The sequence below is a fragment of the Rattus norvegicus genome, chromosome 8 (genome assembly GCF_021556685.1).
Source record: "Rattus norvegicus strain SHRSP/BbbUtx chromosome 8, alternate assembly SHRSP_T2T, whole genome shotgun sequence".
Lineage (NCBI taxonomy): Eukaryota > Metazoa > Chordata > Mammalia > Rodentia > Muridae > Rattus > Rattus norvegicus.
The window spans coordinates 95,829,066-95,853,929 of NC_141541.1; the positions used below are offsets into that span (position 1 = coordinate 95,829,066).

Sequence of the window (24,864 nt, forward strand, 5' to 3'; positions counted from 1 at the left end):
TTGCTAGATTTGGTGGCTTTTGCGTCCTATGATCTGGAGTAAATCTTTCCATACCTAGTTAAATACTGAGATGAGAGAGAGAGCGAGAAAGAAGATACTGAGTAGGCTGACTGTTACTGATCAGTTCTCTTTCTGTATGTACTGTTTTCTGAGAAAGGAAATAGATGATGATCAATCTTTAGGGGTAAACTATAATCAAAAGAGAATTTATAAATGACAGTGCTTTTAGAATTCCTATAGCCAAGTCTTTAATGTTAATTGTTTTGTGTAGTATAAAGTATTTTAGAAGCATGGCTATTAAAGTATTTTCAGTATTTATAGAAATACTTGATTTTTTTTACTGAAGTCAGTGTATGGCATAAATCTATTGCCTTCATCTATTTTTGTTTAATAATTTAGACAGGTAAGATGTTTTATTATTCATATGTAAATACGATTCATGTATACAAGCATAGACGTAATACACATTTTCTTTCTTTTATCAGAGTGTGTCGCTAACCCTGTTGAACAGTGATAATTCTGTTAAATCCAAATACTCAGCTTTCCAAATTTCTTCACTGGAAAGGAAAAAGCTTGAGAATGTAGAGATCTGTATCGGATATTTTTCACATGTAAAACTGCCATCATTGTAAATATAAAGCCTAAAATAGAGTTACTTACAAACTAAGTTTAAGAAGAAGTTAGATATTAGTGTCTTGAGACATTTTTTTAAACAGGTATGAAGAAAAGTAATACTCATTTTAGTATTAAATTATGATAGTATTCTTTTTTCAAATCATAGGTGTGTTTATATGTTTATAAAATATCTTAGAAAATGAAATAGAAAGTAGCCTTGTAACGTTAGTGGGTTTTAGAACTGTTGGGCATTTTAGTGAGGTTGGAGTTCTCAAAGAGCAGAGATGGAGTGTGGGCTTTCCCTTAGTGACCTTCTTGCACTGCTTTGCAGGCTTGTACTATAGACAGTGCCAGTTAATTTCCAAGGAAGACGTTACTCATGACACAAGGCTCTTCTGTCTGATGCTGCCTCCCAGTACTCACCTTCAGGTGCCAGTTGGGCAACATGTTTACCTCAAGCTCAGTGTCACAGGTAAGGAAATGGAGGCTCAGGCGGGGCTGGGCCGTTACTGGCTTTCTGGCACCAGGCTTTAATGTCGGGAAACTTCCGGGTTTGTGGATGGAGCAAATGTCCAACTGTGTCTGTGCTGCTGAGCAGCGGGTGCAGCCTGCTCCAGTGGGAAGGAGGGAGTCCACTAGAAACAGGCATGTGCTATCGGTAGCTCCCAGGCTGCCACCATTTGTGAGATTGAACCGATACAATTCAGAACAAGGGGGTGATGGTACTTAGTTTCCTTATGTGCTACTAGTACACGAAGCTCACAACTGTGCTCCTCGTTGTGTGAATGGGTTTTCACTGTTAATTCATCCTAAATTTCATTTACTTGTCCAAATTGCTCCTATTCTTACTGATAGCCACCACTTTCTTGGCCTCTTGAAGCTGCAGAGTCCTTCCTTGAGCCTGTGTTTGCAGTGCTCCATCTTGCAGATTCCCTTCAGAGATTTGGCAGAGGTGGTGTTCTGTGATGGCTCTGTTAGCTATTTCTCTTCTTCACTGATAGCAGATCGCTGTGCATGAGTACTGTCTTCCTTGGCATGGTTTTTAACCAATAGTTTTAGGTTCCATATGAGCCAATTGGAGACAAGTATAAATTTCCTCTGGAATCTGGTAAAATCTGTATCATGTACTTTCATTTTGCTTTTAAAAAGTAATACATCCTATGAGATAATAGGATTATTGTTCCTTTCATTTAGCTGCCAAAATAATAATTTTAGAACATTAAAACAATTCAAAATATATAAAATTAAGGTGAAATGTTTCCTTTCTTTTCCTAGTGATCTTGTTGGTGACCACTTACTGTTACTAAATATGTGGCTTATATTGGAATTTTCTGTCTTTATTATTTCCATGGAAAAATTTGATGCCACTTTATTGTAGCCCATTACAAAGCTCATACACTTATCTAGATTCATTATTATAGACTCTACCTAGTAAACAATAAGAGACTTTATATAAGGGTTAACCACTGGCTTGTTAATTATGGCCTTGAGATTGTGTAAATGTAAGTATGGAATATCTCATTAGAGGTGTGTGTACATTACTTTTGTGCACATCCTGATAGCATCCTAAGATTGTATTTTTATCTTCATTAAGAGCTTTAAGTATTATGCTTTTCTTTGTTTTGATTTTTTCCAGGTGCAGAAATAGTAAAGCCATATACACCCGTGTCTGAGTCCTTACTCTCAGATTTTAAAGAACCAGTTCTTTCCCCAAATAAGTACATCTACTTTTTGATCAAAATCTATCCTGCTGGACTCTTCACGCCAGAACTTGATCGTCTTCAGATTGGTTAGTAATGCTGCCTTTGTAGCCTTGTGCTATGGACTGGATGGAGGCCCTGCAGTCTCATGTGGGGTCTGTTAAGTATGTCAGCAGTGGAAGTCGTCCTCTCTGTGTCTTGTGCTCCATGTCCTCCTTCTTTATTATTTGCAGCATCTCTGTTCATCTCTGACCTTCTCTTGAGACTTGCTCATTCTCTCCATCCAGTCAGCCACATTTGATGTCATCTTTCCTCCCCCCTTCTGAAAGCAAGCCTTCATCCTTTCTGTTTTGCCCTCTAACCAAACTCTCACACATGGCTTTAACTGGTGTCTTTCTCTTCATCTGCATTTTCCTGTAACTTCTCCAAGCTCCTCTGAAAATAGACTGACTTTTGTTGTTCCCCAGTTTTGAAGCCTCTGGTGGATCAGCTTTAGTTGTGCTGCCCATTCCCCTACAAGGCTGACAAGGACGTCCTTGAAACCCCAGTTTGTTATCCTCCTTCTTAGGTTCCTATTGGAGCCTCATCTGGTTGCCTATCAGCCCTTCCTTTGCTATTTCCTTCCTTTAAAGACTCAACAAAGTGGCCCTTCAACTATGAAGCCACCCTTCTCCTCTGAATCAGTAACAGTTACTCGTGCTTTGTGATAAGGGTTGTAAGCACACACCTTATTTGTACGATTGACACTTACAGATAGAAGCTGTCTCAGGACCTAGCATGACAGTTGGCACACACTAGGCTGCCAGGAAGTGGACCTTGAAAGGCTGGGTAACACATTGTAATGTCTCCGAAGAGTCAAAATCTTTCCTTCTTGTTTCTAATCCTTTCTCTGTGTTTTATCGTTTTCTCCATCTCATTTTGATTTTTTTCCTCCCTTAATGGCAGAAATGTCCTTTCTCTCTGCATCAGCTCACACAGGACAGCCTGTCACTGAGGTCTTTATGTTACTTCTGAAAGTCGACTTAGAAATCCACCTATAGTATGGTTGCCCCTTAAACTACTGTTATTATCCTGTGGTGGAAATTATAAGCACCCAAACATTTTAAAATACAGTATTTAAAATAAGTCAAAATAATGAACAGGTTTGGTTATTTTTATTTTTCAAATTGCATTGGAGATTTCTGAATGGCAGTGTTTTTATGAGAGAGGTATGTATGAACTGTCTGTCAGCCAGATACCACAGAGACTGGACACTCATTTTACCACTGCCCACACACAGTTGGTTTCTGATCTTGCTGTTTTCCTAGGAATTAAACTCATAATGGCTCATCTTGTTTCAGTTGGTCCATCTGTCCAAAGCTTACTAGAGAGATTCACGACACTTTGAATGTAAGGCCTTAGAATACATTTGCTTCGAATTTCTCTCCTGCTAAGCTTGATCCTGTGGTTACTAACCAGTGTGTATAGCAAATATCTATACTCTGTCAACCTTGTATTAATTACTCCTTAATCTGATGTAGTTGGGTATCTGGTGACTGCCTCTGCAGCTCCTCTCCTTCAGTAGAGGTGGCAGTCACAGGTCAACCCTGTCACTTCCAGTGCTCTGTCCCTGTTTCCCTTCCAGGTTTCTTGTTTCATTTTTCTGATTTTGTTTCTTTTGTTGATTTCTTTAGGAGATTTTGTTTCTGTAAGTGGTCCTGAGGGCAATTTTAAAGTTTCCAAACTCCAGGAAGTGGAAGATCTCTTTTTATTGGCAGCCGGAACAGGCTTCACACCAATGGTTACTGTACTGAATCACGCTTTAACTCACATGTCCAGTCTCAGGTATGTTCCCTTACTGTTATTGTCACTGTTATTTGGGAGGTTTTGAGGGCAGGGCATCCATCGTATGTACATGGGCAGTTCACTGAGGTTGGCAGTTACTAGAATGGCCCGAGTGATCGATCATCTGCCATTCTCCTCCTCCTCGCCTACTCAGTACATTAGTACTTCACTCTCATTTCATGGTTTTATAATGTGCATTACCTAAAACATTCGCCAGGTTCACTTCGAATGTTCCTACTTGTACATTTCTTAAATGTCATAGTGACTTATGTAATATGAGCTTTCCTTTTTCTCCCTTTTAAGGAAGGTGAAGTTAATGTTCTTCAATAAAACAGAGGATGACATAATTTGGAGATGCCAGCTAGAGAAATTGGCATTAAAAGATAAAAGGTATTGCACCTGTTAACTCCAGTTTAAGTGTTTGTATGTAATGTAATGCGATGGCTGAAGCACTGTTGACTGTCGTGGGGCTTCTCAGGTCCTCTAGTACCCGAGTGCTGATCAGGAGAGGCGTGTCTCACATTGTCGGCAGACTGACTTCAGTTTGAGTTGATTGAATTAGTGCGTATTAATAGCCTTATTGCTAGTTTTCTTCTTACGCTGGTATTATCCATAGAAAACAAATCTTGTCAACATGAACTCAGGGAGAAAGAATAGCACAGCAGGACCTTATGTCATTGAAAGAACAACAGCGTAGCAGACAACTGAAAGCAGTACAGATTCAAGAATATTGAGCTAGATGGACTACTGTACTTTCTAGAACATTTTGATGTTGTCTGTTTCTAAGATTGCCAGGACTTTCTAAGTTGCATAGAATATCTGAGGTGATTACTTATGTTGATATAGTCTCATCAAAATAAAATTTCCAGTCCTTGAAAAGCCTGAACACTCTTAGATGCCACCATCCCTAAGGGCTCACTCATGGTCCTGGGCTGTCAGTAATAAAGGGGGTCTTTGCTCTGCTCTCTGTTACTTCCTACATCCTGTCTCCTTCAGTGAGTAGCTCATAAGTCAAGACTGTGACCTGAGCATGCTTACCCTTGGAGCACTACTGTTTTTAACCTGGCTAAAGCCTTCACTTGGGCATATTTATTCTGCTGAGGCAGCTGAGAATGAGTTCAAGAAATACAGATGGCCTAGTTCCAAGCTCTTGCACTGGGAAACATTGGCCAAGAGTAGTGTAGAACAAACACTAGTTCCATGTCCTCGGCTTTAAACCATACTGCTTCAGGGGCAGGAGAGATGATTCAGTGAGTAAGAGCCTTGTGGCTGCTGCAGAGATTAACATGGTGGCTTGCAGCCATCCATAATTCTGGTTCAGGGTATCCAGTGTCCTCTACTGATCTTCACAGGCACCACATGATAGATATATGTGCACACAGGTAAAACACTCATTTATAGAAAATAAAAATATTAATTTTCTTAATTAAAAAAAAGGCTATCACTTGAACTCTTCTTTAAAAATTGCTCACCTTCATGGTTTGGTGTTTATATTCAGAGTCAAAGAGGTGCTTATTCTGCTTGCTTTGCTAAACAGCGGGGAGGTTTGGGGAAGACCATGTAAATGCTTTGGGAACTGGGAAGCCGTCTCTGGTGTGTTTAGAATGGGTTAGAGCCCCACCCCCGGAAGGAGAGAATGGTTTGTCTTATTAGAACTCACATTTTACAAACATTTAAAAGACTTTAAACAGATATAGGTAGGTATAGTGACAATTTGGAGTTTTGGTGTCTTTAAAACAGAAATAAAAGAATGTGGTTTCATTTTAATCCCAGGTATGAAGTACGGGGCTGCTTCAGGCTGTCCCCAGCAGCTGATGATGATGTACCTCTCGCCTTAGCAGGGGTGTGATTTTTGCCAGCTACAGATAGTTTCTGCAATTGTATGATATTTGGAATTCTGGAGACTTTTCAGAGGGTATATAACTTCTATGGCCACAAAAGTGGGGTGGGTTTTTGGTTGTGGTTGTTAAGTAGCCATTCTTAAAGAGAAAACAAGAAATTAGATATCCTGATGGTGAAGACTAAATTTGTCTCAAGGGAACTCAATGCCCCTAATCAGCAGGAAATAGTCTAATGATACTGTCACCCCCATCTCTGACCCCTGACTTTATTCAGGGACTCTTTCCTTTCTCTCCTCTCTACCCTCTTTTCTCTAGTGTAAGGGGTTAAATGGGTGGAAGACAGAAAACCCAAAAAGTAGCAAAAGACTGGCTACAGGTAGGCATTAACATTAATAAATGTTTCTAGTAAATTTTTGGCAGAAGTATTAAATCCTTAAAGAGAAGTTTTATAAAATTTAAGAGATTTCAACAGTTAAGCACTAACTTTGTTACAGGAGTTAATTTTGATCAACTGCTATTAGGAAGGAACATTGTACCTGTGCAAATGGAGTGCCTTTTAGTCTGGCCTTCCTGACTGGGTTGTTGGTTGCTTAGACTACAGTACTGAGGATTTGGGGTTTTCCTGCCATAGCTACTCAGCAGCTGAGTGATCCTCGCAATGTGCTCAGAACAGTGTTGTGGCAGGTGCCGCTTTGACCCCCTCTGTCCCTTTTCTGCCTCTCTGCACCCCTTTTGCCAAGGCGCTTATTTCTCTAAGGCTTCAGCTTCCTCTGATAGTTGACCTTCTCTGCCTCTGTGCCATCTCATTCTCCCCCACCCTCTCTCCCCTCCCCGTGTGTGTGTGTGTGTGTCTGTGTCTGTGTGTCTGTGACTGTATGTGTGTGTGTGTGTGTGTCTGTGTCTGTGTCTCTGTGTCTGTGTGTGTGTGTGTCTGTGTGTGTGTGTCTGTGTTTGTGTGTGTGTGTGTGTGTGTGTGTGTGTGTGTGTGTGTGTCTTGACTTCTAACTGTGTTTTAGGATGGTCTTTTATAAACATGTGCTCAGGTCAGAGCCCTCCCTATGATCACAGTCTGTAGTTGGATATGGAATGTTTGTCAGCAGCTTCCCTATAGTCTGAGACTTTCCAGAAAAGAAGACCCCTCACCCTCAGGGCTTCTGGGTGGCCTGGGTGATAGTGTCCTATATAGAAAATGGGAGCTCAGATGCAGTGTAGTGGATGTCTGTTATTTCCTCCCACAGTGCTTCCTTGGGTCACCTGTATTAGTCATGGTTTTGGAGGCTGAATGTATTCCCTTTGCTTAAATTGTTGCAATTTGAAAAACTTTAAATTTCTGAAATTATGTAGTTCAGAGTTAAGTATCCTGTAGAATTAGGTTGTAGATTTCCATTCAGTCTTCTGTGGAACAAGAAAGGATGGGAAGGCTGGACACCAGGGCTGGCATGGGATCTAATAGTGTCACCTTCAGGGGTCATGCTATTGTGCTCAGGGTTTCTCTAGATGGTATCACTAATGAAATGAACATATTCACCTTGTGACCTCTGGCATGTTACTCAGTCCACCAAGGCTTCTGCTTTCTATCTGCAGAATAGAACAGAGGTGGTTTATTCTCCACAGAGTAGGTGCAGCCTTGAATTGAGGTGCCTTCCCCAGAATGATCATGTTTACTCAATGTATATATGTGAGCATCTTATCTGCTAAATGCCTACACCAGGCCACACCAGAACAAGGCCTTGTATGAGCTTATTTTGGCATGCAGTCTAGAAAATAAGCCTCTTTAATTTCATCACTTAGAATTTCTCTTTTCTATTTCAATCCAGTTTTCATGCTAAGAATGAGATTTGAACAAAAATTATGTCTTCTTACTTGGGTGCTACCCAGATGTGTGATTGCACCTAATTACAAGCTCCAAGAAATAGGGATTTAATTAGTAACATTATGAATCTTGCACCTCTCTCTCTGCCTCTGCCTCTGCCTCTGCCTCTGCCTGTCTGTCTGTCTGTCTGTCTCTTTCTGTGTGTGTGTGTGTGTGTGTGTGTGTGTGTGTGTGTGTGTGTGTCTGTGTCTGTGTCTGTGTCTGTGTCTTGTGGAGGGGCTGGAGAAAAGGAGAACAACAGTGGGCAAATGACAGAGGTGAATCAGCTGATTGCTGTGTAGAACTGAACTCTGAGTTGAATTTTACTGTTTCTCTAGTGTGTATCATTGTGAACTGTGTGCCTCTGCTGTAGCACAGCCCCACCCTCCCCATCAGTAGCAGAGTGCAGTGGCTCTGGGTTCTTCCATAGTATGAGATTATCAGGAGTGGGGCAGTCCTGGTGACAGGTTCAAAGCACTCATTTTTCATGTCAACACTCTTCTTTAGAACAGTAGTTCTTAACCTCTTTGGAAGTCATACCATCCTGCATATCATTTATTTACATTATGATTCATAACAGTAGCAAAATTACAGATATGAGGTAGCCATGAAAATAATTTCATGGTTGGGGGTCACCAACTGCTGCTTTAGATAGAAGGGTAAGTGGTACATTCTTTCCATGAGCACCACTTGTTGGTGTGATTTTTTTTCCTTATACTTATGAAGTTGGTACATGCTTACATAGAAAATGTAGCAGATAATAACAAAAAAAATTGCTGAAGTTTCTACTTCCCAAAGAGCAATAAATTTTATAACCTATATCTTTATACTCTGTCATATGTATATGTATGTACACACACACACCCTTTTTTTACTTTTATTTTGAAGGCACTATAGTCATACTGACTGTACGTTTGGCAACTTCTGCTTAGTGTATCTGATCATAGAATATATTCTATCAACCTGGCTCTCCCCCATCAATTGTCTTCAAGGACACTTCTGTTTGGAGATGGATTTTGTTGTTACATTTTTAAAGATTTATTTATTTTTATTTTATATGTATAAGTGCTTTTCTTTTATATATATATGTGTACCACATACATTGCCTGGTGCCCAAAGAGGCCAGAAGGCATTAGATTCCCTAGGATTGGAGTAACAGATGGTTGTGAACCGCTGTGTAGGTACTGGGAAAAGAATGGGGTTCTCTGTAAAAGCAGGAAGCAGTTCTTAACTGCTGAACCATTTCTCTAGCCCCTGGAGGGTTCGTTTGCTTGATTTTTGGTTGTTGTTTTTCTTGTTGTTGTTGTTTGGGTTTTTTTGTTTGGTTGGTTTTTTTGGTGGTTACAATTGGAGGAGTGACTACTGACATGTAGTTATTAAAGGCCAGGAATGACTTTAAAATGCCAGAAGTGTGGGCTAGAAAGCCATGTATTTTGCCATGGTTTTTAATAATAATAGCACTGTGTTCATGTGAATATACCATGGTTTATTTAACCAGCCCGTGTGGTATGGCATGGTGAGAATTTCTTCTCTACTCCACTAAGTACTCAGGAATAAAGAGCTGAAGAGTCAGGTGGGGAAAGTGTTCTTGGGCTGTGAAGACTTTTTGACAAAAGTACCTAGCCCAGAGTGTGTCCCAGCCAGCAACATCATTTGATATTGATAATGCCCTTAGTCTTCCACTGTAGTAGAGAAAAAAAACTATAATAGAGAAAAAAAAAAGAATCTGGCAGCTCAGAACTGGGTTGCAGGTGAAGGAGAACATCTGCCTTACTGCACTGCTGTGCTGTCTGAAAATTGCTCCAGCACTCTGGGCTACTGAGCCCATTTTTATGAGAAGGGAAGCCAGGGCTTCCTAGAACAAGGAATTATGACCTGGATTTTAGGAAACAAATTAGTATTTCTGTGAATGGGAAAAGAAACTTATAGTTAGATTCTTCAAGGCCAGAATGTTCTGGTACTTCAATGAAGAAGCATATTTTTCTGTATGACACATACAGAAAAACCAAATACCTGGGACACCAATGACTTTGAATTGCTAATCTGTAGGCAATAGAGACCCTCCGGGTTTTAGGAGAGTTAATATGACTGTGATGTATCACACAGATCTAAGATCTGAGGGTCCCAGCTGAGGCTATGTTTTAGAATAGGGAAGTGTCGTGGACAAGTGTGAGAAATGGGAAGGAAGAGGTATGTTTTGAAAGCTGTTTTGAAAGCAAGAGGGAGAAATTAATTGCTAGATAGACAGACTCTGTATATGTTAAAGTGAACACTGACTACTTTAAATTTTTTCAATAGATTTATTTATTCTTAGTGACTTTTTAGTCCACTGTTAATCCTACTGGCTGAAAATAAGACTGCTACTACAATCTTAAGCCAAGTTTGAAGCAAGCTTTATTTAATACTGGAAGGATGGATCTCTGGGTTCCCAAAAAATGGCCACAAGTTAGTTTTTGCAGGAACTTATAAAGGCAAAACTGACAATTCACCACATTTCCCGGGTCCAGTCTGGAGCAGGCATACAGCCTGACATATTTCCTGCCTGTGTACCTCCAGCCCATATGTCATCAAGCACATCCAGCACATCTGGGTCCAACAGCACAAGCGGGAACTTACTCCAAACTGCAAACAGAAATCAACCTGTAAGGGATGGTCTTCCTATTTTCGTCTCACACCACATGATATACATTCTTAAGGAGCAAGTCCAGGTCCCTATCCCATCCTTTTCTTTCCTTGTCACTTTGCATTTTGTGGGTTGTCTGAACTTGTCTTCAGGTAAACCTTTCAAGAATCCTAATTTTTTTTTTTCTAGCTCCTTGGATATAAGGGTTTAAAGACGACCTCTTAGGTCTCCAGTGGCTTAGTGCTGTAATTATGTGAAACAGAAGATTCCCAGAGAAGACACTACAGTGATTTGAGACATGACATCATTCATCCTGTCTTAACGTGGACTTGCTCCACTGTGGCTAAAACACTTTTCTCATCTAGGAGGGCAGCATCTTCACAGTAACCTTAAATGATCTGTGCTGCCTTTTCAGTGTATCCATTGAGTACCAGACTGTAGGCGAGGAACCATTGTGTAACTGAGTACAAAAGGCATGAAAGTGCTGTTTCCGTCACGAGCTCAGTGTCTCATTGTTCTCTAAGTAGATGCTTGTGGAAATGGTTAGCCTTCTTTAAAAACCATACTCGTAAAGGAAGGTTAAGAACAGGTATCCATTGCAGCTTATGGAGAATTTACTCCGACTTTCTATCTTAGTAGTTTTATTGTAGAGAAAGGTTCATGGAAATAGAGCCATAAAGGCCATCTTTGGCTTTTAAATGGTGCCCTGAGGCTGCACTGCAGGGCTTTCTTACCCAGGGCCTTGCGCTTCCTAGGCAAGCGCTCTACCACTGAGCTAAATCCCCAACCCCCATCTTTGGCTTTTGATTCTCCATAATAGAAAAGCATTTGGATAAAAGATAGTAACAGTGATTTAGTGAAACAAGGTGCAGGTTGAGTGTCCCTTGTTCAGAATACCTGGAACCTGAAGTTCTTCTAGTGTTGGAGTTTGAGAGTTTCCCAGCGTTTGCATAGACTTCACCAGCTGACTGTCTCTAATCTGAAATCCTAAGTGCTCCAGAGTCCAGGAGAATGATTAGTGTAGTAAGGGCACTCAAAATGTTTATGGTGTTTGAATGTTTTGAGTTGCAGTTTTCAGGTTTTCATCCTTACCCCCTGCATTTGGGTTAGAATTGCTCTGTGGACTAAGTGAGAACCTTGATGGAAAAAACTACCCAATTGATTCTCAGGTATTTTGGGAATTCTGATTGGTCTGGAAGTTTCCTCACCAAATCTAATGAATGCCCTAGGAAACCTGTGAGGCAGGCCCTGTGTGGACAGCGGGGCTAGCTGTCCGTCCGCTGACTGGTGCTCTTACTTGGTCTGCAGCTGCACCTGGCCTGTCAGTTCTTGGAAATGTCAGCCAGCCAACACAGCCACTTGCAGCACAGGCTGTAGTCTATTCTCACACTCAATTTCTTTATCTCTCACCCAAGAATCCTCTCAGAGCATCTCCCATGCCAGGTTTAGGCTGATGTGTGAGCAGGGCCTGTTGCTGTTCAGAAAGGCATTGGCTGTATAAACGTCCAGTGACCTGGTGCTGTCCAGGTGGCAGTGTGGCAGGTGAAAGGACTTTGGACAGCAGCTCAGTAGTAGTTCATTAAATTCTGTACTCTTTCCTTAGTTTCTGTTTCCATAATGTTTTAGTGCTCTTGTGTTTTGGCCCCTAGGGATACAGTAGCCAAGCCTTGCATCATCCCTGCTTTCATGGAGTTTAGAGTTTGAAGGGGAAATTCACAGTGAAATAGTTCCCTTGGTGACCACATGCTTGCAACCTGAAGCAAGGCCTATGAAGAAAAGGCAAAGGCCACCATTTTTACAGCCACAGAGTAAAGGAGCCAAGACCAGTGGTGCTGGTCATAGAATTTGCTGATGGACATGAAGCTTGAGCTAAGATCAGAAGAGTGGGGCCCCTAGAGCATCATGGAAGGAAGACTGAGTAGCCAGTGTCATGTCGTGGAGACTGAAGGTTGGAGCCAGGGCTGCTCATAGGCTGTATATGAAGGGTGGAAGGAGAGGCATCCAAGAGGAATGCTAAGTAAGGTTCTGACTCATACAACCAAGTGGACCTGTGTCATTCCCAGGGTTAGTACTAGGCTCTGGCCATAGAGACTACAGGTCTCCCTGATTTGGAACTACAGGGGTAAGAAGTCACGTAGGCTTCTTAACCATATTGTCCCAGAGTCCCAGGAATTTGTGGTGCAGATTTGAGCATTCTGAGACTCACTCCCACACACTGTTATTAATGCCAGTGTGACAGCCTCTGAGATCCCATGGAGGTCTCTTGCTGATGAGTTCAAGAAAACAAAACAAAAACACAAAACAATCACATCACTGTCCTATTCACAGAAGGCTAATCCTTATGTTGCCCTTCCCCACAGCAAACCCAATCCTTAGGGAATTCACATTCATGTGTGTGTCTTTGTTAAGTGTTTACCTAGACCCTATCCAGTTTTCATAAGCTGTCCTTTGGGAAAGGAGTCTTACTGATTTGAAATGTGACAATAGTGGGTTTGAAATGACAGACTTTGATAACTCTTCTTGTCCTAGATTTCATGTTGAATATGTTCTCTCGGCACCTTCCCCAGAATGGAATGGCAAACAGGGACACGTGTCACGAGCTCTTCTCTCTGAATTTTTGCAACGAAGTTTAGAAAATTCTAAAGTCTTCCTTTGCATCTGTGGACCAACCCCATTTACAGATGAGGGGATAAGGTGAGTGGCAGGGGAGAGCTGGAACCCTGGAATGGAAGCTCACATAGAGAGAGCTCTTCCTGCCATGTCTCACACACTTAGATCTACGGTTGCTATGAAGGTAGTGAAGCTGCTGGTCTCCATCTGGGGGCAGAGGTTGGGGCCTGGGTTGTGCTTAGCATTGGATGCAGCAGGTGATGTCCTCTGCCTGCGGCTGTCAAGAACAGTTACACGGTCAGTGCTGCATCTTCTTTGGGATGTTGGGCTCTGGACCTCATCTTCACCACCTTCAATGTGAACAGTTATGAACAAACCACTTTCCTTTAGTACGGCTCTACCTTTATTCTCTGCAGCTGTATAGGAGTCGGTAAATAAAGCATTGATCCCAAGTCAGGCAGCAAGTCAAAGGAGGATGCGAGATTGCACTGCATAAGTAAGCGAGACCCATGGCCAGACGACACGATGAAAACCACTTTGTGTGATACCTTAAAGTATTTGCTTAGATGTAGCCAGTACAGGATTTCTAGATTAGAAACTCCTTAAGTTTGTTTGTATAAACCTAACATTTTCTAAATAGTTTGAGTTGAATTTTATTGTAAAACTTATTTACAAAAAGCCCAGACTCCAAGTTTTAAAGAAGCATTCGCTTTTACTGGGAATCAAGGCTAAGTGGTGTACTGCTTTACACTGCTGGCCACGTGTCTGAGCCTCTTTAGGCTGCAGTGATACTGTTAGGCAGTGGAAACTTCGAACCTTCAGCATGGAAAGACGGGCTACAGAGGGATCTGCACACTGACCCTAGCAGAGCTCTGCTCCTCCCCCTGACTGGTGGTCTGCTGGAGCCGGGGCCATGTCTCTTTCACACATTTGGCTCTGCACATCTTAGCACCTCCGACACAGACGGGGGCACTCGAAACGCTCATTAAATAGTAGGCTGTCATGACTGTAGGATTTTCATATGCTATAAAGCAACCGTAATCTCTACAGCTTTTTCTCAATTTTGCCTCAAAACTAATCTTCTAATACTGAGCTGGCTTGGCTAGGAAGCTCAGTGGGGCTATTACCATTCCCCATGGCTCCTGAGATTATCTCCCCTCCACAAGCTGATGGAACTGCCTGTCATGGTGGCTTGACCCAGATCAGTATTTGCACTTAGTAGCTTCTCCCTTGTGGCTTTAGTTCAGATTCACTTCCCTGACTTCTCGTCATTACCATCTTAATGGAATGGGTCTCTTTCTGTTTAGGACCAGGTCTCAGTGTGTACCCCTGACTGACCTCAGACTTAGAGCTCTGCCTGCCTCTGCCCTCTGGGTGCTGTGGTTAGGGCATGCAGCTTCATGCCCAGTGATGTGCCTTTTGTCTCAAGGGTGACAAGAGGTTCTTAGGTATCATAGTTTTGTTCTGTAAAATAAAGGCCTTTGGCATCCTTGTTACTAAGACCTCAATAGTTAACCTCATGTCTGCTGCATGTCTCATCCATTTTCACATCAAGTTGTGGATCAAGAATGCGCTAAGACATTGCCCTGACACTGAACATTCGCACACTTGCCGTCATCACTTCCCAGGCATCACCGCATAGCCACACGGCAGTTCTGTTGTGTGATGTACTGCAACTAGTCTAGAGGTAATTCAGAGTGTCTTAGGAGATGTCCGTACATAGGACACATAGACACTGCCACTCTGTGAGGGTCATAAGGGTCTGTAGACTTCGTAAGCCTAGATCCACGCCCTCGCAGTAGAAGCTACATAGCTAGCTGTATTCCAGGCATACCTCCTAGGCCATGTCAGGAGCACTTGCCAATTTGTATAGTAAAGGTTTACAAGCCTGTACTTTAAAAACAAACGACCAATAGTAATACTTTGATCCACTCACTACCTTACACCAAGGATAAGTAGGCTTTGCCTCAGAGGTTCACACTGTCCTGTGATGACACAAATGTGACTGAAATATAGCTTGTAACGCCATAGATAGTCAGGTACTGTCACCTAGGGGTGTGTTTGGAGGAGACCAGAACTCTGTGATCATAAAGGACTATGAAGTTATGAATGCAGACTGCCATGGTTCCAGAGCTTTTTGTGATGTGCACACCAGGATTCTGGAGGCAGAGGCAGGAAGATGGGGAGTTCCAGGACAGCCTGAGCTATATGTACAAACAGAAGCAGGGGTAGGGATTTGGCTCACTGTTGGAATGTCTACCTCTTGTATATATCAACCCTGGGTTCACTCAAAGCAACACACACAGTCCAGTCAGATAGTAAGGCAAGGGCAGAGAGGAAATAGGTGTGTTAAAGATGAGTAGACTGGGGTTACAGTGAAGCCCTTCTCAGGGGAAGACAGTGTACATGTCTACAAAAGTAGGATAGGCCCCTGAGTAAGAGGCTTGCCTGCTGTGTCCTAACACTGCCATGCCGCATGAGCCCTTGCTGTGAATGTTTCTGCTCTGGACAGACAGTGCGGAATGATTATTTTCAGTAGCCAACTCTGTGGTCTCAGGCTCTGTTTGTATGATTTGCCAGCAGAAGTGTATTTCAGCAGTGTGTTCTCCTACCCCTCACTTTGAAAGCCGGTGAATAAAGGTGGGGAAATAAAGCATTTATTCTGCATTTTTTTCTATATGAGCTGGTTGCTGGATAGCCACATAACCACAGAGCAGGTTTTCTTTGTAGAACCCTTCAGTTCTTCAGTGAAGAAGGAATGATGGAAGTAGAATCTTAGATTTCATAGGTTGCCAATGGTTGCGAGCATCTAAGAGAGGCAGCCATGTATAATCTTACAGTAGTAGCATTCTGTATGAAGTAGACAGAATTAAGTCTACATGTAATACAGTCCTAGGAATAGAGGTCACAGGGCCATGCCGTTGAGGGATGTCGTAAGAGTGCAGCAGAGAAAACTGTGGAATAGTCCACAGGAAAAACATGATTTTCAGCAGATAAACTGCAGAACATGGCAGAGGTGGGAGCAAACGGGAAAGAAGGACCTTAGAGATCAAAAGTATCCAAGAGCGTCTGCCGTCTACAAGGAGTGAATTATAATTGGATCTTGACTCATCATTTAAAATTAATGGCATTTGTGAAACTGTTAAAAAAATTTGAACACTGATTACATAAGTGATGCTGTTCAGTAAGTTTCCGGTGTGATCTTTGCGTTCTTATAAAACAAGCATGACTTGAGAAAATGGAGGGTATGTCGGCAAGCTTTGAACTCATGACTTCATTTGTAAACTCTTTCCCTAAAAGTCATACGTGTTTTGTTTTTCAGGTTGCTGCATGATCTTAACTTTTCCGATGATGAGATTCATGGTTTTACAGCATAATAAAAAGATGCCATTGTCTTTTATTCCACTAGTTTATACTTGTGATTGCCTAGGGTTTTTTAAAAGAATTTTTGTATGTACGAAAGGTTAATCAGAATCCAGGCTTCCGTTTCTGCAATGAAGTCATGTGTCTTCAGTACAGGTAACTTCTTGGTTTAATGTTTGTACCGTGACTTACTTTTCTGCTGATGCCTGGCCTGAAACTTCAGTCATGACAGCAGGTGCATACAAGAGCCTTTGTTATGAGCTGCAAGTTTCCTTACCACTGAAATTGTATCACTGTTCTGCAGTAAACACTTGTATTTTATGACATGATAAACTAAGCAATCATTTTGGTCACTTTTTATGCTGCAAGTTATCTTCTGAGCAATACAGATTAAGTTTTACACTGCACTGTTCACTCAGGAATCGATGGTGTATATCCTTATTAGTCTTAACACACAGAATGCTGTAACTATTTGTGGTCAGGTTTTGTGGGTGTCCATGGCATTGTTACAGATAGAATAAAACTATACTTCATACTTTTTACTCCCTGTGGTGGATGTGTGGCTGAGGTAACAAATACTTGAGAGTGGCTGTCTTAAAGGGAATTTTATTTATGTACTAATTATTTTCTGAGACTTACTTTATAGCTTTGGTTGGACTGAAATTAGCTGTGTATAGCAGATTGGCCTAAAACTCCTGCTTCCGATTCCGGGTGCTGGATTACAGGTGTGTGCTACCACACCTGAGCTTAAAGGGAATTTAAAGACACCAGTAGAGTTCAGTTCCAATCCCCAGATGGTGGAAGAAGAGAACTGACTGCAAGATATTCACCAACATCCCCAGCTCCGAAAAAAAAGAAAAAAAAAAAAGATATTCACCAACACACAAACATGGGCGCTACATAAATATAACCTCTAAAACTTTTAAGGTACCAATAAAAATTATTAGAAGTTCTTCACACTTGCAGTTTGGGACTAGGCGTGTTTAAAAAGTTTACAAGAACACTGACAACCATCAGCCCAGAACACAGGTATTAGCAAAGGTTGAAATGTGGCATCTAGCCCACGGCCTGAGACCATTAATCCTTCTGCAGAACTTCCCACACCAGCTGGGAAGAGGAACATTCTGTCCTGATGGTTTCTTCCCAGACTGCTGCCCCAGAAGCAGATCAGAGGGGAGCACTGCTGTAGGCAGCCTTCAAATCCCTTTAAACCTAGAACTCAGCAGAGCTGTCAAGAGCTTTTCTGAAGGATATGTTAATTGTGTAGGTTGCTCAAGGAATTACTCTGTCCTAATCCATCCAGCAGCAGTGTTTGCACAGAGTGGGGAGGGGTCCCTGGTTGTCTCTGAATGGTTTCGTAAGCAGCTACCATGTCTGAATGAATGGCCTGACTAACAACAGTGAACCATTAGCACTTCCCAGAGGACCAGCACAGAGCTTCTGAAGCCACTGCCTGCAAATGGCTGGATGAACACCCAGTATTCTGTGTGTCCCTTTTCTCAAGTAGGAAAGCAGCCCTGCCACTCACAGGGACTTCAGCTCCATGCTTCTCCGCCATCCTTTCCTACTGGTAGGAGGAGGTGTGTGCATCTTTTTAATTATTTTCAGTAACTCATTGATTAACGCACATGAATAGCTTTATTTTTCATCTTTTGAAGCCGTTTCCTTTCTCCTCCAATCCTGTTCTGGTTACTTCAAGCAAACAGTTTCCCTATGTTCCTATCTCTCTTCTTTGCTCCTCCTCTTCTGTATTTGAGAGCAAAAGGAAGCCCAGAAGCACCCTTTGGATAATTTCCACACTCATCTTAGTTTAGATCTTAGTTCCCAAGTTGCAGTCTAATTTGAAAATCAGTCCAGTGTCAGATTTTGATAACTATTAGAGATTTTGCCTACTTGGTGACTGGATAATTTGTTCTTCAGGTGCTTTTTAAAAAAAATTCTTTGTGCTAGACATTCATTCCCTGTCAGTTAAGTAGCTGGCAAACATTCTGTAGGGTACGCTGTTGAAGAATGATACCCCAGATTCAAATAGTACGCAAAAGCTGCCATGCTGCCCTGCCGTGATGGACTCCAGCTGTCGGGACCACCAGCCAAAATAACCCTTCCTTCCTTCCTTCAACGGCCTCTGGGGGTGGTGTCATCACAGCAACTGAAAAGTAGCCAATACTTTGGGTACCTGTTGTGGTACCTTATGGATTTAGGGTTGTTTTCTCTACATCTGTGAAAAATATCATTGAATGCCTGATTTCTTTTTAAAAACACATTTTTGTTTTTATTTCTGTTGCTGTCAGAAAAAAAAAATTCACCACAGGCTTGATGACTTTAAACAGCGTGCTTGTGTTGTTTCCTGCCCTCTGCAGAAGCCCAAGTAAGGATTGAGTCAGACTGGGCTGTTCTGTGGAGGCTCTGGGACACTTGTTCTCCCAGCCTCCCTCGGGTGTCAACATGAGAGCAGAACATCTGTCCCCTGGCCTCCAGGGGACCTGTTCCTTTCAGTTGCGGTAGGACTGCCCTCCTCTCCCGTCGCCAGTCTGCTTCCAGAAGTTACGTACATTCCTCCTGCTTTCTACACAGCCTGCTCCCAGCACTGCTGGACTATGTCCTTCTCAGACACCGAAGCTCGAAGTTCTTCCTGCCACAGCTTCCTTGTCCCAGCCAGAGAAAGCCCATTGCATTGAACAAGCGCTCATATTTAGAACAGACCCACTGTTCTCCTGCCATGTGGCACAGTATAATCAAAGGTTGCAGTTGCAAAGGTAGGTGTTGAAAGCTTTTGGAGCCATCCTGTCCATCTATTTATGAAGAAGCATATTTGTCTACAGTAATATCTGTGTAGCTATCACTACAGACTGTCACATGCATGCATGAGTTCTAATGCTTATACAGACTGACTGCCATCGTCTGTGGCCTGCCCTCACATGCCTATAAAAGCATGTCCCAGAACAACTTGGCACCCAGACTATTGATGGCTACCGACCACTCTGAGCAGATGAACCAGACCCTGTGTGGTTCATCACACAGACATTATTGATAGTTTATAAAAAGTTAGAAAGTGACGTCTCAACCAGTCCAGTCTCGTGTTGTCTTTTAGATCTCCAAACAAAATGTGAGATTGATTATTTAAAATGCAAAAATGTCTTGGTTAAAATTCCTTTACACTTTTGAACTTGGCATGGGCCATGTGTTGTACATGTGTGTGTCAGCACTGCTTATAGATAGGGACATTTACAAGTGCGTGTGGTGGCCAGAAGTCGACTTTGCCTGACTTTCTCCATCACTCACCACCTCAGTTTTGTTTTTGTTGAGCCAAAGTCCTTGGATGAACCTGGAGCTCAGTGTTTTGGCTTCACTGACTGGCTAGCGACCCTGCAGATACACCTGCCTCTGCTTTTCCACCCAGCACTGAGGTTCCAAACATGCCCCCACGTCCAGATTATATGTGTGCTGGCAATCCGAACTTAGACCCCCTTGCTTGCACTACAAGTACTTCATTGGCTGAGGCATCTCTCCGAACCCCTTGAAATTCCTTTCTTTTCTTTTTTTTTTTTTTTTTTTTTTTTTTTGGTTCTTTTTTTCGGAGCTGGGGACCGAACCCAGGGCCTTGCGCTTCCTAGGTAAGCGCTCTACCACTGAGCTAAGTCCCCAGCCCCTTGAAATTCCTTTCTGATGTTCATTCCCCATCATGGAGTGGAGCCTCTAGCTTGAGTCCAGCATTGTTCATAAAGACAAATGGTGGAGACAACCCAAATATTCATCTGCGGTTATATTGATAAGCAAAAAGATAATGTACGTATAATGAAACATATTCAGCCATGAAAAGGAATAAAGTATTGGATGAGCCTTAAAACATGCTGAGTGCAGGGTAAGAAAACAGTTTTTACAACTTGCCACATTTATGATTCTTTTATATGAAACTCGAGGAAGGCATATCTATAGAAATGGAAGGGTATTATGACTTATGGGGTACAAGAGCAGAAGATGAAAGATATAAAGTTTTCTAAAGTTGACATATTAGTAAATATGTGCTCAAATTTAAGTAGACAAATTGGTATAAGAACTATATCTCAAAAAGGAATGCTTCTAGTAGACTAAACTAGAAAAGAGTGGGCAAAGCTTATGCTTTCTTAAGGAGAAAATGAAGAAAGTCTTTAAGATCTAAAAGGTCAAAGACACTGAAGGCAGTGAAAAATGTCTCCCAGAGAGAAACAGTTATCATTTAAAGACAATAAGTACTAAAAACTGTATACTGCAAGAAAAAAACTTCCTTAAATTACCCACCAAAATAATGAAGTGAAGGTTGAAGGAGCAACACCACGGTAACCTCAGCAGAATGACGAAAACTGGAAAAGCTTTATTCATCTAGGAAATAAAATGAGCCTAAAGCTCATTACTTGAGGCAAAAGAAATGGGATCACAGCCGGGCTTTTCAGTAGCTGGAGCTCTGCAGAGAGTATTCACGTAGCATGGACAAGGCATTGCTTGGGTTGACCCCCCGCACCACATAGCCACACAGGAAGACAGGAACAGAAAACAGTTTTTGAAAAAAGGAAATGTACCCATCAGAACCACAGGAAAACACTTTTTGCTGGAAAAGCTGACGTGAGGGAAACATGAATTAACCCCATGTCTTAGGATTTTACTGCTGTGAACAGACACCGTGACCAAGGCAACTCATAAAAACATTTAATCCGGGCTGACTTACAGGTTCAGAGATTCAGTCCATTATCATCAAGGCAGAAGCATGGCAGCATCCAGACAGCCATGGTGCAGGAGGAGCTGAGAGTTCTGCATCTTCATCTGAAGACTGCTGGTGGAAGACTGACTTCCAGGCAGCTAGGGTGAGGGTCTTAAAACCCACTCCCATGGTGACACATATACTCCAACAGGGCAACACCTCCACATAGTGCCACTCCCTGGGCCAAGCATTTATAAACCATCACACCCTTTTTCCAGAAGCCTCCCCTAAGGCATTTACAAAAGGACAGGATTAGATAAAGACTAAGGCATTCATACACAGGTTGTGGTGCATTAACTCTGTGGAACTGAGACTAGACAGTGGTTCTAGATGTGGAGTTAGGGATGTAGCTCAGTTGGTAAAATGGCAGCCTAGCATATACAGGGCCTGGGTTCTCTCCTCAGCAGCACAGAAACTGCATGCATGGAGACACATGCCCATTGTCTCAGCACACAGGAGCTGAGAACATAAGCTCATTATTAACTCCACAGAGAGCTCAAGGCCAATCTGGACTAGACATTCAGTCAAACAAGGAAGGAATAACACCTTCAAAAAAACTCTCTCAGCAATCCCTGTGGAAGTTGTTTTGATACTCTGATTTTGAACATGTGGAATGAAGCAAATTAGGTTTTGAAAATATCATTTAGTCTTAGCCTCTATTTCCCATAATACCTTTGTATTGCAGTAGATTAAAACTAATTCTGCTCATTAAATTATTGTTCAACTGAGAGTTTTTATTAAAATCTGAGAAGACTATAATCAAGGGCCCACATTATTGCTTCATTCAAACTGTGTGTGTGTGTGTGTGTGTGTGTGTGTGTGTGTGTGTGCGCGCACTCATACAGGTAGATGCATGATGCATGGAGCTAAGAGGATAACTCACAGGAGTCTGTATCACCTTTCAACATGTGGGGCTGGGGTTTGAACTCAGGCTTGGTGGCAAGTGCTTTACTCACTGGGATATTTCCCTAGCCTGACACTGGCTCTTGGGGGCAATCACTTCTTCACCTAAGAATTGTTAACTCTCAGAACAGTATATATGGACCAAGAGGAGATAATCAGGGCAAAGGGCATCTGTATACAGGGGTCCCTGAGAGAGGCCCTGGAGGGCAGGAGCAGAGTGTCATGGCTTCCAGTGTATATGCCTTCATCTTTAACCAGTGTCAGAGGCCTGAGAGGAAATGTTCAAAAATAAGCATTTTTGAACTAAGTGGGACAGGACTATAATTCTAGCTCTGGGAGGCCTCTGAGTACAAGGCCATCTTGGAATGCATAGTGAGTTTCAGGCCAGCCTGGGCTACACAGACCTTGCCTAAGGTGCTGCCACTGCTGCTTCTGCTGATGGCGACTGAGGATAATGGTGGTGATCTGCGCTAAACAAGACTGAACCCCCAGTGAACTAGATTGTTGGGGGGAGGGCGGCAATTGGGGAAGGATGGGGAAGGGAACACCCGTAAAGAAGGGGAGGGGGAGGGATTAGGGGGATGTTCGCCCGAAAACCGGGAAAGGGAATAACACTCGAAATGTAAATAAGAAATACTCAAGTTAATAAAAAAAAGAAAGAAAGAAAGAAAGAAAGAAAGAAAGAAAGAAAGAAAGAAAGAAAGCCAAAGCATTACAGTTGGTTTTAATGCCACCTTGCTACAAATTAGAATCTCCTGAGTTGGCCCCTCACCAGAAGACCTATCCTGATTACATCAGCTCTTGCCCAAGGCCCTCGGAGTGGGTGGCACCTTTCCACAGTCCCTCATGTTGAATTGATTTGCCCTGATGCTGCAATGAGCATCAGAATAATGTCAGAACCAGCCTGCCGAAACTCAAGTTTAGTGGCTCTCCAGGAAACTCCCAGGTTTTTAGTGCGAGACTGAGACTGCTGAGACACCCAGCCTTGTGAGTCTTGGCCTTCTCTGCTGTGACAGACGGCTGCTGTGGGACAACTCCAGTGCTGGGGACCAGCTCCAAGGACCAAGCAGCTACTGGCCTCTCAGGTATAACTCAGCTGTTACTTTTACTTAAACTGACTTAGTAAGCTCTTTATTATCCTGTGTGTGTGTGTGTGTGTGTGTGTGTGTGTGTGTGTGTGTATGTGTTCATGTGTGTTCATGTACGTATTTGTGTGCTGGTGCATGCGTGTGTGTCCCATTGGTTCTCTTCCTTTAAAGAACCTCGATTAATATATCAAGTAAGTTCTGGAAGTGGGGTCAGGAGGCATGAGTATGAATCTCCAGGTGTTACTCTGAGAAAGCATTTGACCAATTTTCAAATAAAGAACAGGCACAGTAGCAGTTCAGGTACTGCATCTGTTCCTAAGGACCAGTCTGGGCTAGCTGTTCCTCTTTCAAAACTAAGTAAACTTAAAAATATAGGACTTACCCAAAATCTTCTTCAAGACAGAGTCCTCTATTCCCCAGTTGAAGCCTGCTCTGCTAAATTAGTTCATAAATCACCTGTGTAAGTGCCGACAGGAAAAGTATCAGCTCGGGACTCCCAAGACCCAAGATCTCAGCACAAAAAAGATTTATTTGCCCCAGAGGGACAAGGAGGAAGTGGCCAAATAAGGGAGTAGATTTTAGGGGCTAGCTTTAGAAATGTAATTTAAAGGTTTTTAGAAAGGCAAGGGGAATGGGAGAGAAGGCAATGTGGGTTGATGCCTGCCAGAGCCTTGCTCACCACATTTGAGCAGGCCAGAGTCTCTTCATTAGTCAGTCTTCCCCCTCGTCCTCCTCCCCCCTCCTCCTCTTCCTCTTCCTCCTCTTCCTCTTTTTCCTCTTCCTCCTTTTCTTCCTCTTCCTCCTCTTTTTCCTCTTCCTCCTCTTCCCCTTCCTCTTCCTCCTCTTCTTCTTCCTCCTCCTCTTCTTCCTCCTCCCCCCTCTTCCTAATCCTCCTCCTTCCCTTTTTTTATTGTATATTTTTTATTTATATTTCAAATGTTATACCCTGTCCTGGTTTCTCATCTATAAACCTCCTATCCCATTCCCCCTCCCCCTGCTTCTCTGAGGGTGTTTCCCCACCCACCCCCCTTCCCACCTCCCTGCCCCGACATTCTCCTACACTGGGGGGGTTTCAGCCTTGGCAGGACCAAGAGCTTCTCCTCCCATTGGTGCCCAACAAGGCCATCCTCTGCTACATATGCAGCTGGAGCCATGTGTCTGTCCGTGTGTAGTCTTTGGATGGTAGTTTAGTCCTTGTGAGCTCTGGTTGGTTGGTATTATTGTTCTTATGGGATTGCAAACTCCTTCAGCTCCTTCAATCCTTTCTCTAACTCCTCCATTGGGGACCCCATTCTCAGTTCAGTGGTTGGCTTCAAGCATCCACCTTTGTATTTGTCATACTCTGGAAGAGCCTCTCAGGAGACAGATACATCAGGCAGCCTTATGTATAATAGACAGAAGCTGGAAAGAACCCAGATGTCCCTCAACAGAGGAATGGATACAGAAAACTTGGTGCATTTACACAATGGAGTACTACTCAGCTATTAAAAACGATGATTTCATGAAATTTGTAGGCAAATGGATGGAACTAGAAAATGTCATCCCGAGTGAGGTAACCCAATCACAGAAAAACACACAGGCTCGTTGTCTTCTAAAGGTGTGTCTTGAGGACTACATGTAGTGTCCTCAGAGGTGTTTCTCCTGCCCTTCCTCAACATCACTGGGACAGATGAGAACTGGGTACTTGCCAAGCACGGGTGAGTCACACAC

The 24,864-nt window shown here is 42.6% G+C and overlaps 1 protein-coding gene across 6 annotated transcripts in view; it reads left to right on the forward strand.

The window, feature by feature from the left end:
• Cyb5r4 (cytochrome b5 reductase 4) overlaps positions 1 to 16,970 on the forward strand; it is a 68,330-nt gene extending 51,360 nt beyond the window's left edge. For 3 of the 6 annotated variants that reach the window (NM_133427.3, XM_087560268.1, XM_087560271.1), the window contains 6 exon segments: positions 947 to 1,087; positions 2,252 to 2,404; positions 3,989 to 4,139; positions 4,443 to 4,529; positions 12,985 to 13,149; positions 16,388 to 16,970. In NM_133427.3, the coding sequence (NP_596918.3) occupies positions 947 to 1,087; positions 2,252 to 2,404; positions 3,989 to 4,139; positions 4,443 to 4,529; positions 12,985 to 13,149; positions 16,388 to 16,442 (752 nt within the window). In that variant the 3' untranslated portion in view covers positions 16,443 to 16,970. 6 annotated transcript variants of the gene reach the window in all.
• The last annotated feature ends 7,894 nt before the right edge of the window (positions 16,971 to 24,864 follow it).